This window comes from Pogona vitticeps, chromosome ZW-PAR (genome assembly GCF_051106095.1).
Source record: "Pogona vitticeps strain Pit_001003342236 chromosome ZW-PAR, PviZW2.1, whole genome shotgun sequence".
NCBI lineage: Eukaryota > Metazoa > Chordata > Lepidosauria > Squamata > Agamidae > Pogona > Pogona vitticeps.
In genome coordinates, this window is record NC_135800.1 from 6,226,436 (window position 1) to 6,239,511 (window position 13,076).

Genomic DNA, 13,076 nt, shown 5'->3' on the forward strand with positions numbered 1-13,076 from the left:
CAAACTTTAGAAATGTTTTATTTTAAGCGATTCATTTCGTTCCCTTAATACACTTTCTGCTTGCCTGTTTATGTACAAAGCATAGGTCCCTGCCCTCAGGAGTTTACAATATAGTTTGGACACTGGAGAAGAGACTTACCAAAAAGAGAAAAGACACCTAGGGCCTATTAGCTGGTATGGCTTCCTTCATGTTTCTATTCTATCCATTATATAGTCTGAAAACTTTTTTCCCGTGTGGACATCCAGATGTTGCCTGCCCTTCTCACCCTTTCCAGAAGGGGGCACTGTAAGGACACCCGTCAAAACATATAGGCTTGCCTTTTCAACATTGTGAGGGGAAGCATGGAGCAATATTGTGACAGACCTGGCTTGCCCATCTTGTTATCTCACCATTAGTGCTGTAATGTTAAAAGATAATCGTCTGGCAATATTAACCACGGCTTGATTCATTTCTCTGCTCTCGTGCTGCAGCTAGAGGCAGGGCTGTAGCTCTGTATTAGAGTATGAGCGCTGTAGGCAGAAGGTTGTCCGTTTTATCCCAAGCGTCTTCCGGTAAAGGTCAGGAAAGATTCCTGCCTTAAACCTTGCGAGATGAGTTATAAATGTTGGATAGCCACTACTTTTTTTTTGCAGAATTTTTTAAAAATTTTATTAAAGGAAAATAACAAACAACAAAACTAACTTTAAACACAAGTTCTGTAATGACTATACACGAATTAAATCTTCCCTACCTGGATAGCCTCTACTAACTGTACTCCCGTCTGCCTATTTTGTTTGGAAAGTGCAAATTTTGGCAAGATTGCATGGAATTGTAAACTGGACAAAATTCTGCTCCTGCCCCATCTGACATGCGAATGATTACTTTCCTTAGAGATTTTGGCAGCTGGTCTGCGGAGTCAGCCAGCCAGCACTGGACACTGTGTGTGCAAATTAGCAGTGTTTCATGTAGAAAGCATTGCTTCCCATAAAAGTCCTTCAAAGTTCATATCACTGGGATTGGCTGGGGGGAAAACTTATCTTGTAGCTTGAGGAGGACAAGGCGAAGCAACGCCAAGCATGGTGTTGAGCCAATGAAGAGCAGAAAGTTTTCTACAAAATATGTCTGTGTGTATGTGTATATATGTATATTGTCACTGAAATTGTCACTGAAAAAGAGAAATTTTTCCAAGCTCTGTTCAGTCAGGGAGGCTTTCTCCAATCTGCCAAGGAAAAGAGATGGGTCAAACCAAAGATATTAGCAAGGTGGCTAAATTGACCCTCCATGTCCAAATTTAGGCTATCCTTCTGCCTCTCCTTGGGGTGCTCCAGAATACATGGCTCAAAAGAGTCCCCTTGAATCTGAGCGGGTGTCCCCAAGCCCCCAAGCCTCTTCTCACAGTCTTTCTTTTCATCCCTAGACAAGTTACATTTGCCCTTTAAAGAAAGCAAGGAGGTGGTGGCAGCAGCAATGGGGAGCCAGGCCAGGCATCATGATTCACAGCCGATAGCAAATGCTCCAGCCGGGATGACTGCGCTTGAGGAAAGTGGTGCAGAAGTTTAGATTTATAGGAGGGTGAATAAATTTCTGTCAGCTGGCGATTATTATCTCCTTTAATCTCAAAGGCGCTTGTCTTCTCTCTCATGCCTGCGTCTGGGGTTTCAAAAGCATGTTTCTGATTGGGATCTAGTGCTCTCCGTTGGAAAATAAATCTCCCACATTTTCTGCAGAATGGTGGAGATGCTTAAGCACGAAACTTATTAGACGGATTTGAAAAATAGTGCAAACTTGTTAATGCCTAAATGCATCTGGAGCATCTGAAGTGCTGAAACATTTTTATTTTTATTTGCTGGTGAGGGAGCAGAGAGTTCAAGCCTCCTACCTATTTTTAGGCATTAAAGGGGCTATTGCCAATGCTCTGTCTCCGCCCACCCTGCCCCATTGGCTGAGTTGCTGTGATGTCAGAGAATGTTAGTGAGCTGCAATATCAATGTGGAAAATGTATTCACCAGGAAGCTTGTGGACAAGAGAGATTGAAGGAAAGAGAAGTTAAGTGTGGATAGGTAGAAGACCCAAGGCTCGTAGCCCCAGAAGGAGCTGAATGCTGTGAACAGGAGACAGGTCTGTGTGTGAGGGGGTTGTGAAGGATACCCACACAATTACTTGTTCTCAGCAAGGCAAGCTGTCTCGAATCCATAAGATCAGGCTGTTAAGGAAGGGCTGGTCTTTGCAAGAATTTGCCCTTTTAGTGGGAGAATAAGGTATGCACTCTCCCCACCCCACAAAAAGTTGTCCATAATTTGTACATAATCTCTCTGTGTCCTCCATTTGTCAAGCAAAGCCCCCTCACTCACCCAACAGGACTGGGTCATGGATCCAAAAGATGCAAGGCACCCTTCATTGGCTGCTCATCTTAAAAAGCCTATGCATGCAATAAGGCAGCTGCTTGTGTAGATCTGTGCAATTTACACAATCACACTATCTGCATAAAAGCCACTCCCGAAAACCATGGAAAGAACACCAGAAGAGGCTTGGCCATCTCAGAGATGAGGGGGTGGGAAAATGGAGAATGAGACAAGCTGGTGTCTCCACTCCTTCTAAGTCAGCACACAGGTGTGTAGGCATCACACCTGAGTCAGGGTCAGATGCCAGAAGGGAGCTGAGCATCCTTTTGACTGGGTCAAAAGCTGATGTTTGGGTAGTATCCCTGGAAAGGAAACAAGGTCCAGAAGCATCTGTTACAGGTTTGTGGTTAAATTTAGCTAGGCTCAAGAGCCAACGGAGCAATCCGGGAAAGAATGCTGGAAATGAAGGTGGTCTCATTGCCCAGGAGACATATTTTTTTTTCTCAGACTCAGGAGTCTGGTCTACAGGTTTACCTTTGAATATGCTCCTCCTCTGAAGGTTGATGGAGGACCTACTAGACTGGTACTGTGGTGCCTCGCTAGACAGTTACCCCGCGTGACAGTTTTTTCGCTTGACATTGACTTTTTGCGATCACTATAGCGATTCGCAAAACAGTGATTCCTATGGGGGAATTTTGCTGGACAATGTTTGGTCCCTGCTTTGCAAACCAATTTTCGCTAGACGACGATTTTGACAGCTCCCTCCGTGCTCACAAAACAGGTGTTTTTGGGACCTAAGCTTCGCAAGACAGTGATTTAAACAGCTGATTGGCAGTTCGCAAAGCAGCTTTCCTATGTCCGATCTTCGCTAGACAACGATGATTCTTCCCTATTGGAACCCATTAAACAGTTTAAATGCATTCCGATGGGGAAATGCTTTTCGCTAGACAATGATTTCGCTAAACAGCAATTTCAGTGGAACAGATTATCATCATCTAGCGAGGCACCACTGTACTGTGATGTTAGTGGCATCCATAGAACCCAGAGCTCAGGAAAGCAGCAGTATTGGGGTCAATACTGCAAAGTGCCATCCTATTGCACAACAATTGCAAGAGGGCTTTTCCCCCCACCCCACCCCCACTTGTGTCATGTATAGCAACTCAGAGTGCTACAAAGTCACACAAGAAGCCCCTATGGCTTTGAAATACTTCTACTCTCAGAATCTTTGAGCCAGCTTTGGCCACTAAGGGATTCTGGGAGCCGTAGTTTTTTCTCTCCTTCTAAAAACAACCCCATAAAGAAAAGAAAGCTGGGAGAGAGCAGAGAAGAAGTAGGGAAGGCTCCTGTTTCCCTTTGGCAGGTGGCGTCTTCTCTAACCCCCTTTCACTTCCCTGAAAGGTGGGTCTGTGTGTGTCTGTTAGAGAGAATCAAGCGAAGGCAGGCTTTCCCCGGCAGTGACTAATACCTGCTTGTCTGTCTCGGTTGTGTGGGAGAACACACAGCCGTGGCAACTAGCCAGTCCTTGAAGGGTGTTTAAAACATTTTTCAAAAATCTCTGTTTTTGGGGTGGAATTCCCAGAGAGCAGATGGGAATGGAGGGAAACCCCCTCTCCAGAAAATGGGGATATGACATCGTAAAAGATGACGAGGGAGGTTCTCTGCCACAGCCACCCCGCCCCCCAGGTATTGGAGGGGTTACTGTAGCAGGACAAGAAGACAACCGCTACATGCTTCTTGCACTTTTCAGACTTCAGGAGATCCTCTGCCTTATTTTGAACACTCCCCCTACTCCATATGTGCTTTTTCTTTATGTGGGCTTTGCATTTCAAGGTGCAGGGAGAGAGAGAGAGAGTTTTTCCTGCAGAAGTGTTTCATGCAAGTTGTAGAAACGTTGACAGAGAGGAAAGCTCTCCCCTTGGCTTACACTCTCACGCTGAATGCAAAGAATTTTGATCATTGTGTTGAAATAGCCTGAACTGACAAGAACGAAGAATTTAGGGGGCATTTTTCACCCGTCTTCTGGAGGGTTACCAGTTCCCTCCTCCTGCCATCAGCCCATGGGAATCGGGTGTGCTTTATGCCGTCTTCCATTCCTCTGAGAATCTCTTAATGATGATACGAAGGCTTCACTTGTTGAATTCACGCCTGATTCACAGCCATTAAAGCAACCAGGAGGGGAGGTGGTCTACCAGGAAAAGTGGCAGTTTTGCTCCCCAAGAGGGTTGTTCTGGTAAAACGTCCCATTGATTGCATAAAGGGTGCCATCAGATCTGTGTCTCAGAAGATCTCTGTGCCTCTTTCTTTCTTAAATGACATATGTATTTTTCTTCTCCTCATACCCCACAATGCTTGTACATAATTTCCTAAGGTACTCTGTAGCCATGGTGATAAGGAAGGTGTAATTACCTCAATCGAGAAAGGCAGGTAGATAAGAAAGAAAGGCAAATGTTTTATCCTTCCATCCTTCCACTCTTTGTGTTTTTTCTCTCTCTCCAGGTGGCAAGTAAGTGGGTGTTGTGTTGGGTTTGTTGTATTCTCTTGTCTAGAACCTTGCCATTGGTGTTTAACATGGCTCAGGATACAGGGCAGCCCCCCACCCCACCAACCTGTGCATTTCAGGCCCTAATGGACATATTTTAAGCCATGCAATTGACATGATGGTCATTCCCTTTGGGGAAACATGGCAGGGGTGGTCCGGCTCTAATGGGCACACTGTGGCCGCAGTCCTAAGATGTCTTGGTGCCTCAAACACTATTCATTCCATATCTGTCCAATTTCTGTAGAGTTCTCCCTGCAGGTCTGGTAGAGCTGCCAGATCCTCTCTGTCAAGGTTTCTACAAGCAGTTTCCCTCCTCTGGTCTTTAATTGGAAACTTTGCCCTTGAATCCACTTTTGGGGTTGACTCGGATGTCGGTGGATTATGACTGATTTCCTGGATCTCGATTAGCTGACATTTTATCGCTTTTAATGACAATGACAGACTGGCAGGAGGTGTCGTTGGGCATGAAGTGCAGACAGGCAGGTGGATGGATAATGCTTTTTAAAAGCATAAATTAATTGAAGGGCGGGCTTGGTGCACAGACTTTCCACAGCTGTTGCCGGGGAGGTGGTCCTGGTGGATCATGGCCTCCCGGGGGGGGGCAGATCTCTTGCTTGAATGACCCAGCATGGTCCTGCACAGGAAAAGGAAGCAAGGACAGGGTGGGGAAAGGTGATAATAGAGCAAATGAAGGCCATCACTCCACACCAGCCACACACCTGCTCTCTGGCTAACACAGTGTGACCCTCCCCCCCCAAAAAATCACAGTGCCCTCCCCAGGATCTCCTTGGCCAATGCTCCCAAGAGAGGTCGGTCCAATAGAGCCCGTGGGGTATTTCTGCCTTTGGCTGTGACAGATGTAGCAAAAGGGAGCACCTCTTTCCTTCTCAGCTGGCCTGGCCTCTGTGGTCATCTGCCCCCCCCCCCCGGCCTGGAGGATGGCCTTCTCAGTGGTGGCCCCATCCTTTGGGCCGGCTTCCTCACCGAGGCCAGGCAAGCTCTCAGGGCACGGTGTTTCCTCCTGACCCTCAGAGAATGGTTCGCCCAGGCCTTTTCCTGACCGCTCCTCCTTTCCGCTTGTGACTGCCGGTGACTGATTTTAAGGAACACCTTCCTCATTTTGTTGCGATTTCAAGGTTTTGCTACTTGCTTCTCTAGTTTTGGTGCATTTTAACACCCGCCTTTTGGAAACTGGGTTGTGTGTTTTGTTTTTTTAAAGGAAGGGTAAGATGGAAACCAGAGGACATTGGAAAGGGGTCCCCAAAGGTCATCTAGCCCAGCCCCCTGCCAGTGGAGGAGACCCATGGTGGAAGGAAATCTCTTTCTAAATTAAAATTTAAAAGACACGTTGGAGATGGCTGGGGGGGGAGAGGTAGAGAGGGGTGGGTGGGTGGGATTCCCAGCATCCTTGCACCCATCGCCCTGAATCTGCTCAGCGTCCGCCCCCCCTTCCAGGGACGGGAGGGGGCGGGGTGGTGGCAAGCTTTGCGCTGGGCGAGGGTGGGCGAGGGGGACCCCCTTTTCTTCTTCCTCCTCCTCCTCCTCCTCCTCCTCTTCCTCCTCCTCTGGGCTCGCTGCTGCCCCCTCCCCGCCGGTGCGGGTAGTGGCGGGGGCTCGCCTGGCCTCTCGTCGGGGACCACTTTTTGGGTAGCGGGGAGGGGGGGCGGAGAGAGAGAGAGAGAGAGAGAAAGGAGGGGGGCTGGAAGGGAGCGGGCGGTGGTTGCCAGGGCAACGGAGGCTCCGGGGAGGCTCGCGCCGCCGACGTCGCTGCCTGGCCGGCCTCTCGGAGCAGATGCGGCGGCGGCGGCGGCGGCTTGGAAGCGCGGGGAGGCGCGGGGCTGGGCTGGGCTGGGCAGGGCTGGGCGGCGCAGGAGCCGGAGCCGGAGCCGAGGGCAGGAGCTGCCAGCCGCCAGCCGGGGAGACGAAGCCCGGGTCAGCCTGGCCGCCAAGGAGGAGGAGGAGGGGGGGGGCCCGCCAAGGAGCTAACGGCGCTCCCGGCTCTTCTCTCTCGCCCCGCAGGGCTTCCTCAGCCGCCGCCTGAAAGGCTCCATCAAGCGGACCAAGAGCCAGCCCAAGCTCGACCGCAACGGCAGCTTCCGCCACGTCCTGCCGGCCTTCAGGAGCGCCGCCGCCGCCGCCGCCGCCGCGGACCATGAGAGGTGAGCCCGGGGGGGGCGGGTCGGAGCGGGGGGGGGCGCGCGCGATGGGGCCTGGGCTCGGGCGGCTTCCTTCCCCTGGGCAGGACCCCCCCCCCATACACACACCCACACCCACCCCAACACCCGGCCTCCCGCGCTTCAAGGCGGAGACGCGCCGGGCTGACCCACTTTCCCGGTTTCCAGGCGGGCGGGAGGTCGTGTGTTTTGGGGGTGGGGGGAAGACCCGAAGCAGGAGATCGGGGCTGGCGGGCGGGCGAGGAGCGCGAGGGGGGGCTCGGGGCGCTCCGGAGCGGCTCCGACGATCCCCCGGCGCCGGCTTGCCCTTGGAGGCGGACCCCCCTGGACACCCTCCCCCCCGGGATGGGGGCCCCCTGTGCGCCCCGGAGCGGGCCCCGTGGAGCCCAAAGAGGCGGGCCGGGCGGGCGGGCGGGCGGCGTGGCCGGAGGTTTCCAAGCGGGAAAACAACGTGGATGCTGCGCGCCGTGGCGGCGGCGGCGGCGGGGTGTGTGTGTTGCGGGGCGGAGAGAGAGAAAGAGAGAGAGAGATCTTTCCCCGCGTTGGAAAAAGAGGACCGGGAGAGAGCAGCTTGCTAAGAGCCCAAGGCTGAGGAAGGGGATGCCGCTGCCCGGGCTGCCCATTTCGATGGCGATTTCCTCTGGCGCACACCAATGATCTGGGCCTCCAGGACAGAGTGGCCACCTGGGCTGCGTCCCCGGCACTCTGCAGCCTTGCCTTTTGGGCCCCCCCCCTTGCCTTTTGCCCCCCCCCCCCGGTGTCGCTGCCTGGGCTTGAGTGGCTTCCCTTTAGATCGCGGCTGCCTGGCTGATGGCCAGAGATGATTCCTTCCCTTCCCAAATCTCTCGGGCTTTTTCCCTCCCCTGTTTTTCCTCTCGCCTTCCTGGCTTGACCACGCCCCACCCTCTCTCTCTCTCTCTCTCTGGTGCTGGCTTCCAATCTTTGCCTTTCCTCCTTTGCAAGACAGAGATCGTGTCTGCAAGTGAGCGCTTGGAAGAGGAACAGGTTCCCCCCATCCTCCCACCCCCCCCCCCCGCCCTCCAAGTTCTGAGACCGCCCTGGCCATGTCTGGATGGAGGGGGGACACTCGGCTCACCTTTTGGGAATGTGGTTGCGGACTCCATCTTGTAGATTACGGCACAATCTCCTCCGGCATCGAGGGTGGCTGGTGTTGCTGGCCGTTATGGTGGGTCGGAAAGTAGAACGAGCTGATGGCGTTGTGTGTGTGTTTGTGTGTGTGCAGAGGACGTTGGTGGAAAGCAGTGCAGCCGAGAAAGCCAAAAACGATGGCAGGGGCTTGGTTTTTCTCTTTCTTTCTGGTATTTGAAAATAAAACAAAAGGATCGTCCAAGGGTGTTGAATTGGGAAATAAAGATTATTTCAACTCTCAGAACTCAAAAGAGGTTAGCATTTGTTCATTCACCTTCCCCCCTCCACCCCGGTTTTGTCAAATTTATTTTACAAAAGTAACACGGAAAGGGGAGGAACATGAATCTTGTTCTCTAATTGTTTGAAATCCTGCTCTAATCCTGTATGTATCTGTGCTTTTCTGGCACATCCCCAAATGTTGCTCGCTTTCACCCTTTAAAACCACTCTTTGCCATCTTGAGGACTAGCGCCAGAGACTTGAGAGTTGTATTTTCAAATTATGTATCCAGTAAGTTTTCTTTTTTTAAAAATTCTGTGCTGGACTCTGCAGTTGCCAGACCCACTGAAATGAGGGGCTCTTGTTTGTTACAAGTTGTACATGTGCCATGATGTCAGTGGGTCTACTCTAATTGGCAGTAACCCTGGGTGTCCTGTTTAAAGGTGTGCATTTGCCTGTATATGGCAGTTCTAAATGCTTAAAGGGAAAATAACCATGCATTGCATTAGATCAGAAAAATGTCTTCTCGTTTGTCAGGCAGCCTCTGTCCAGGGGCAAAAAAGGAGGTATTAATTGAGCATTCGTCGATTGACTTGCATTTCTGGAAAGCACTGGGTTTATTGACTTTCAGGGTCTGCAGTCCTTTGACAGAAGGGCAGGAAGCATCAGAAACAGCATTCAGAGGTGGTACTGAGGCACTGATCATCCAAGTGTGCACAGAGGTTAACTAGCCTTCAGGTTTCTAGTTCTCATGAACACAAAGCCGCCGTTGGAGTTGAAGCTTGCTCCCGGGAGTTTTCTTCCCAAGGCCCTGTCCAGTTTATAAATATGAAACAGCCTTATTTTGAATGACACGTTTGGTCTGTTCAGCCCAGCTGTGGCCTTCTGTGGTTTCAGGCGGACGTTATTCCTGGCCCTGCCTGGAGATTTTGAAGGCTCTACCACTCTCCTAGAGTGTTCTAGGAGAAGAACCCTCTGTTGTTCTTCTCCTAGAACAGTGGCGCCCAATCTTGCACCCTCAGATGTTCTTGGGCTAAAACGCCCAGAGGCTTCCAGGGCCAGCTATGCTGGCCAAGATTTCTGGGAGTTGTAGTCCCAGAACATCTGAGGACCCCCCAAGGCTGAGAACCACTGTCCTAGAGGTAAGAAAAGTTGCAGCACAACTGGCTGGTTCATGAGGTCATAGGAAAACTCTTCAAATACTTATCCACTGGTGAACCTCTTGTATGTGTCTCTGCATGAGCCACTGGCCTGATCAGTGATGCATACAGAGACCCTGAGTGTACAATTTTTGCCCAGTGGGAGGACCATAAATATCAGAGTTCATTAGCAGTGTCTCTCATTTTATGGTGTTCCCCTATTATCAGAAGTTTGGGTGATCCTGTTCTAGTCTGTCACATGTCCCAAATATTACTTTGCCTTAACAAAAACATAAGAGAGTTTTCTGACACCTTAAAGACTGCTGATTTATCACTGTAGTGGGTCGATGAATTTGTTGGCTGACTGGCTGCTCCTCATAACGTCAAGCCAGTTCTCCTAATGCTCAGCCCAGATCTCCCCTTCTGCCCACTTCTGTCCATCAATGGCAGCGGGAGGGATTGGTCCTGCCCAGAGTTAGTTCTTTGGGTGCCAACTTTGAGAGTCCCTCCACCTGCATGGCTGCATTGGCTTGAGTTTTCTGGATGCTTTTGTCCAAAAAAGTAATTTTTCTAAGCTCTGGACTCAACATATGGGAATTGGAGGGCTTGCCTTCCCTGGCTTTGACCTCCTCCAGTTTTCTTTCTACAGTGACATAAAGTAATGCTTTGGTCAGTTGCCTGTTCGCACACAGACTTGGTCGGTTGGTTGGTTGCATGCTTACTGAATAGGAGACCTCGCCTTATACTGGGTCAGTCCTGTGGTCCAATTTAGGCCAGTATTGCAAGCACCGACTGGCAGCAGTGGCTGGCTGGAGTTTCAGGTGAGAATTTTCCTAGTCCTACCTGGAGCGGAGTGTATCTTTGTCTTTGGACCTTCTGCCTTCTGAGCACACGCTCCATCACAGAGCTACATGGCGTTGCCATGCTTGTTGCAGAATTCTGTCAGCCCTGAAAAGTAGTCCCTTAGCCCCAAATTCTGGTGTGGAACAAAAATGAAGGGGCTGGGTGTTTGCTCTGGGGGCCAATTCCCAACACCCGAAAGAGCTCTCCCCCCCCCCCGGCAAACGCTGTCAGTCCCCTTTGGCTGGTTGGAAGCGGCTGTTTGTTAACAAGCTCCCCGGGCTTGCTGACGGATGGCCCTGGCTGGGGCAGAGTTCTTATCATGCCACGCTGGATGTTCATCTTTACGCTCTCTCGCTGCTCTTGCCGTCAGCTGCAAATCAAGCACGCTTGCCCACCCCTTGGCAGAAGTGCCCAGCCTTAACTGAGAGGACATTTTGCCCATGAAATACATGGGAAGTGACACTGTGTGGCAGGCCCTAGTTTAGAAGAGGGCTGGGAAACCAGAGAGAGAGAGAGGCGCTGCCCCTTGGAATTGCTGGGTGGATGGGCACCCCCCCTTTAGTCCAATTGAAGTATCTCCTCTCCTCCCTCCCTCCCTTCCTTTTCTGACTTTGCCACGTGGAGTAGAGGCGAGGAGAGAGCCATTCTGTGATAAGATTTATACGTTTTCTGGAGGGAAAGTGACATTGGGCATTCACTGCTTCTCAGTAGCTGGCAACAGCAAAATTGAGACCTTTCTCGGTCCTTTGTAACCAGAGATTTCAAATGTCACTGTTAAATGTTGGCTCATATCCTGCTGCACGCCGGAAACATACGTGAGGAAAGGGGTACAGCTACAAATGTCCAGGCTATACCTGCCTGAGGGTTGGTCAATTGCAGCCATCCAGGTGTTGCTGGACGACAGCTTCCATCGTCCCTGGCCATTATGTTCTGTGGTCTAGGGAGCTGCTGAGCATTGTCATCCAGCAACACCTGAAAGGTCGTGTTTCACTTATTCCCACCCTAGTCACGTAAATCAATCTAGAACGGCTCTCTTCTGCCAAGCCCTGCAGGAAACTTTTTTTTCCCTCAGAAAACGCAAATTTAAACAAAGGAGGAAAATAAGAAGGGGAAATATGACTCCTTTTCATTTCAGTTGAATAGGGCTTGTTGGCACTCTGGATCTTTTTGGACTATAACTTCTGCGGTCTCTCGACACTGGCCATGCTAGTGAGGGCTGATGGGAGTTGTCCTTTAAAGCACGTCAAGAGTTGAATATTCCCAACCCATGTGGTAGAGCTTTAAAAAGTCCTCTGACCTCCAGATGTCTTGGAACCCGTTGCCCATCATCTCCAGGCCTTGCTGTGCTGGGAGTCAGCCAACGGGCACTGAAGTCCAAAATATTTGGAGGGTTTCCCACTTCAGGGAGACCTGTATCCATCCCCTGTGATCTTTGGTTCCTCCACAGATCCTATGCCTCCTGAAGGTCTCTAAACGTCCTGAAATAGTTAGGCCAGCTTTCATCTCCTTGCTTTCTGCCTGGTTTCTGCCGCTCTCCCTCTCTCTCTTCCATAAAATGCCTTCTAACAGTCCAATCAATCCTTCAGTAAAAACCTTTGATGGGGTTATATTATTCTGTGTATAGTTAAACTGTGGAACTCTCTGCCACAAGATGCTGTGATGGCTGCTAACTTGGATGGCTTTGAAAGGGGACAGGATAGATGCATTCAGATGGGGAAGGCTGTTGTTGCCAAGATGAGAACTGTTCTACAGGGGAACTGAAATCAACCCTCCACCTGGCCAGCGAGGAGCAGCAGGTCAGTGCTTTCCGTGAGAATGAGACAAGCAAGGGTCCCTAACTGGGGGAAGGTCAGATTTTGGTTTATTTGGAAAAACTCTCAAACATTTATCTTCTCCCTCCCAACCCATTTACACCAAGCTGATCTCTTCTAGAGGTGCTACAGCCATGGTTTCTGGGGATGATGGGAGTTGTAGGCACATCCAGAGGGCAGCAGATTTGGGTGGAAAGGGATAACTAGCCCATCTGTGGTCTGTTTTCTCCTGTCATTCTTTTTCGCTTTTCTCCAGAGGCAGCTCATTTCTCTCTCTCTTTCCTTTTCAAAAAGACAAAACAAAACCCCAAACGGTTTAATTTACTGTATCGATCTCATTCACAGAGGCTTCTGTTCTGTTCTGGGTATGCCGAGATTTAATTTGGAAAGAAGTGATTCTTAATTATTACGAAGCTGTGCCGCTCTTCGCCTTCTTTCCCCCTCCGCACTCCCGCCGCACTTCCCTTCAAGTTTTCTTGCCAGTATCATTCTTCTCGGCGCGACAGACATCCTCTGAGCTCACCGCCGATAGATAAATGGATCTGGGGAAGAATACAGTGGTGAATTAATTAATGGCGGCGAACACTTCCCTTCGCAGGTCGCTATTCCCCAAGCCTCTCCCCTTTCACCTCCTCCGGCAAACACTCGTTTCTAACACCCAGAGCAGAGGAAAGTGTTCAGCCAGGGCGCAGTCGGGTGCCTGGAGAGCAATCTGTTCTCTCAGTATGTTTTTTTCTGTTCCCCTTTTAAATTCCCTCCTTTCTTCTTTCGAGTTGAAAGGCACAGCAAAGATACAGAAGCTCATCCAGTGCCTGTCCTTTGTGCACACAGGGGTGTTTAAGGACTCCTTGGTTTGTGTCTGTGAAGAGAATGGGCTGCAGC

General features: G+C 50.5%; 1 protein-coding gene and 1 long non-coding RNA gene across 7 annotated transcripts in view; one reads left to right on the top strand and one right to left on the bottom strand.

Annotated features, from left to right (window-relative positions):
* DAB2IP (DAB2 interacting protein) overlaps positions 1-13,076 on the top strand; it is a 152,284-nt gene that overhangs the window by 57,338 nt on the left and 81,870 nt on the right. For all 6 annotated transcript variants that reach the window (XM_072984962.2, XM_078382662.1, XM_072984959.2 and 3 more), the window contains exon 3: positions 6,881-7,020. In XM_072984962.2, the coding sequence (XP_072841063.1) occupies positions 6,881-7,020 (140 nt within the window). The remainder of the gene's footprint in view (positions 1-6,880; positions 7,021-13,076) is intronic.
* On the bottom strand, positions 3,306-8,293 carry LOC144585117 (uncharacterized). Its single transcript, XR_013539621.1, has 2 exons — positions 8,132-8,293; positions 3,306-5,495 (listed from the first exon to the last, which is right to left on the bottom strand). It is a non-coding gene; the product is annotated as an uncharacterized LOC144585117 (long non-coding RNA).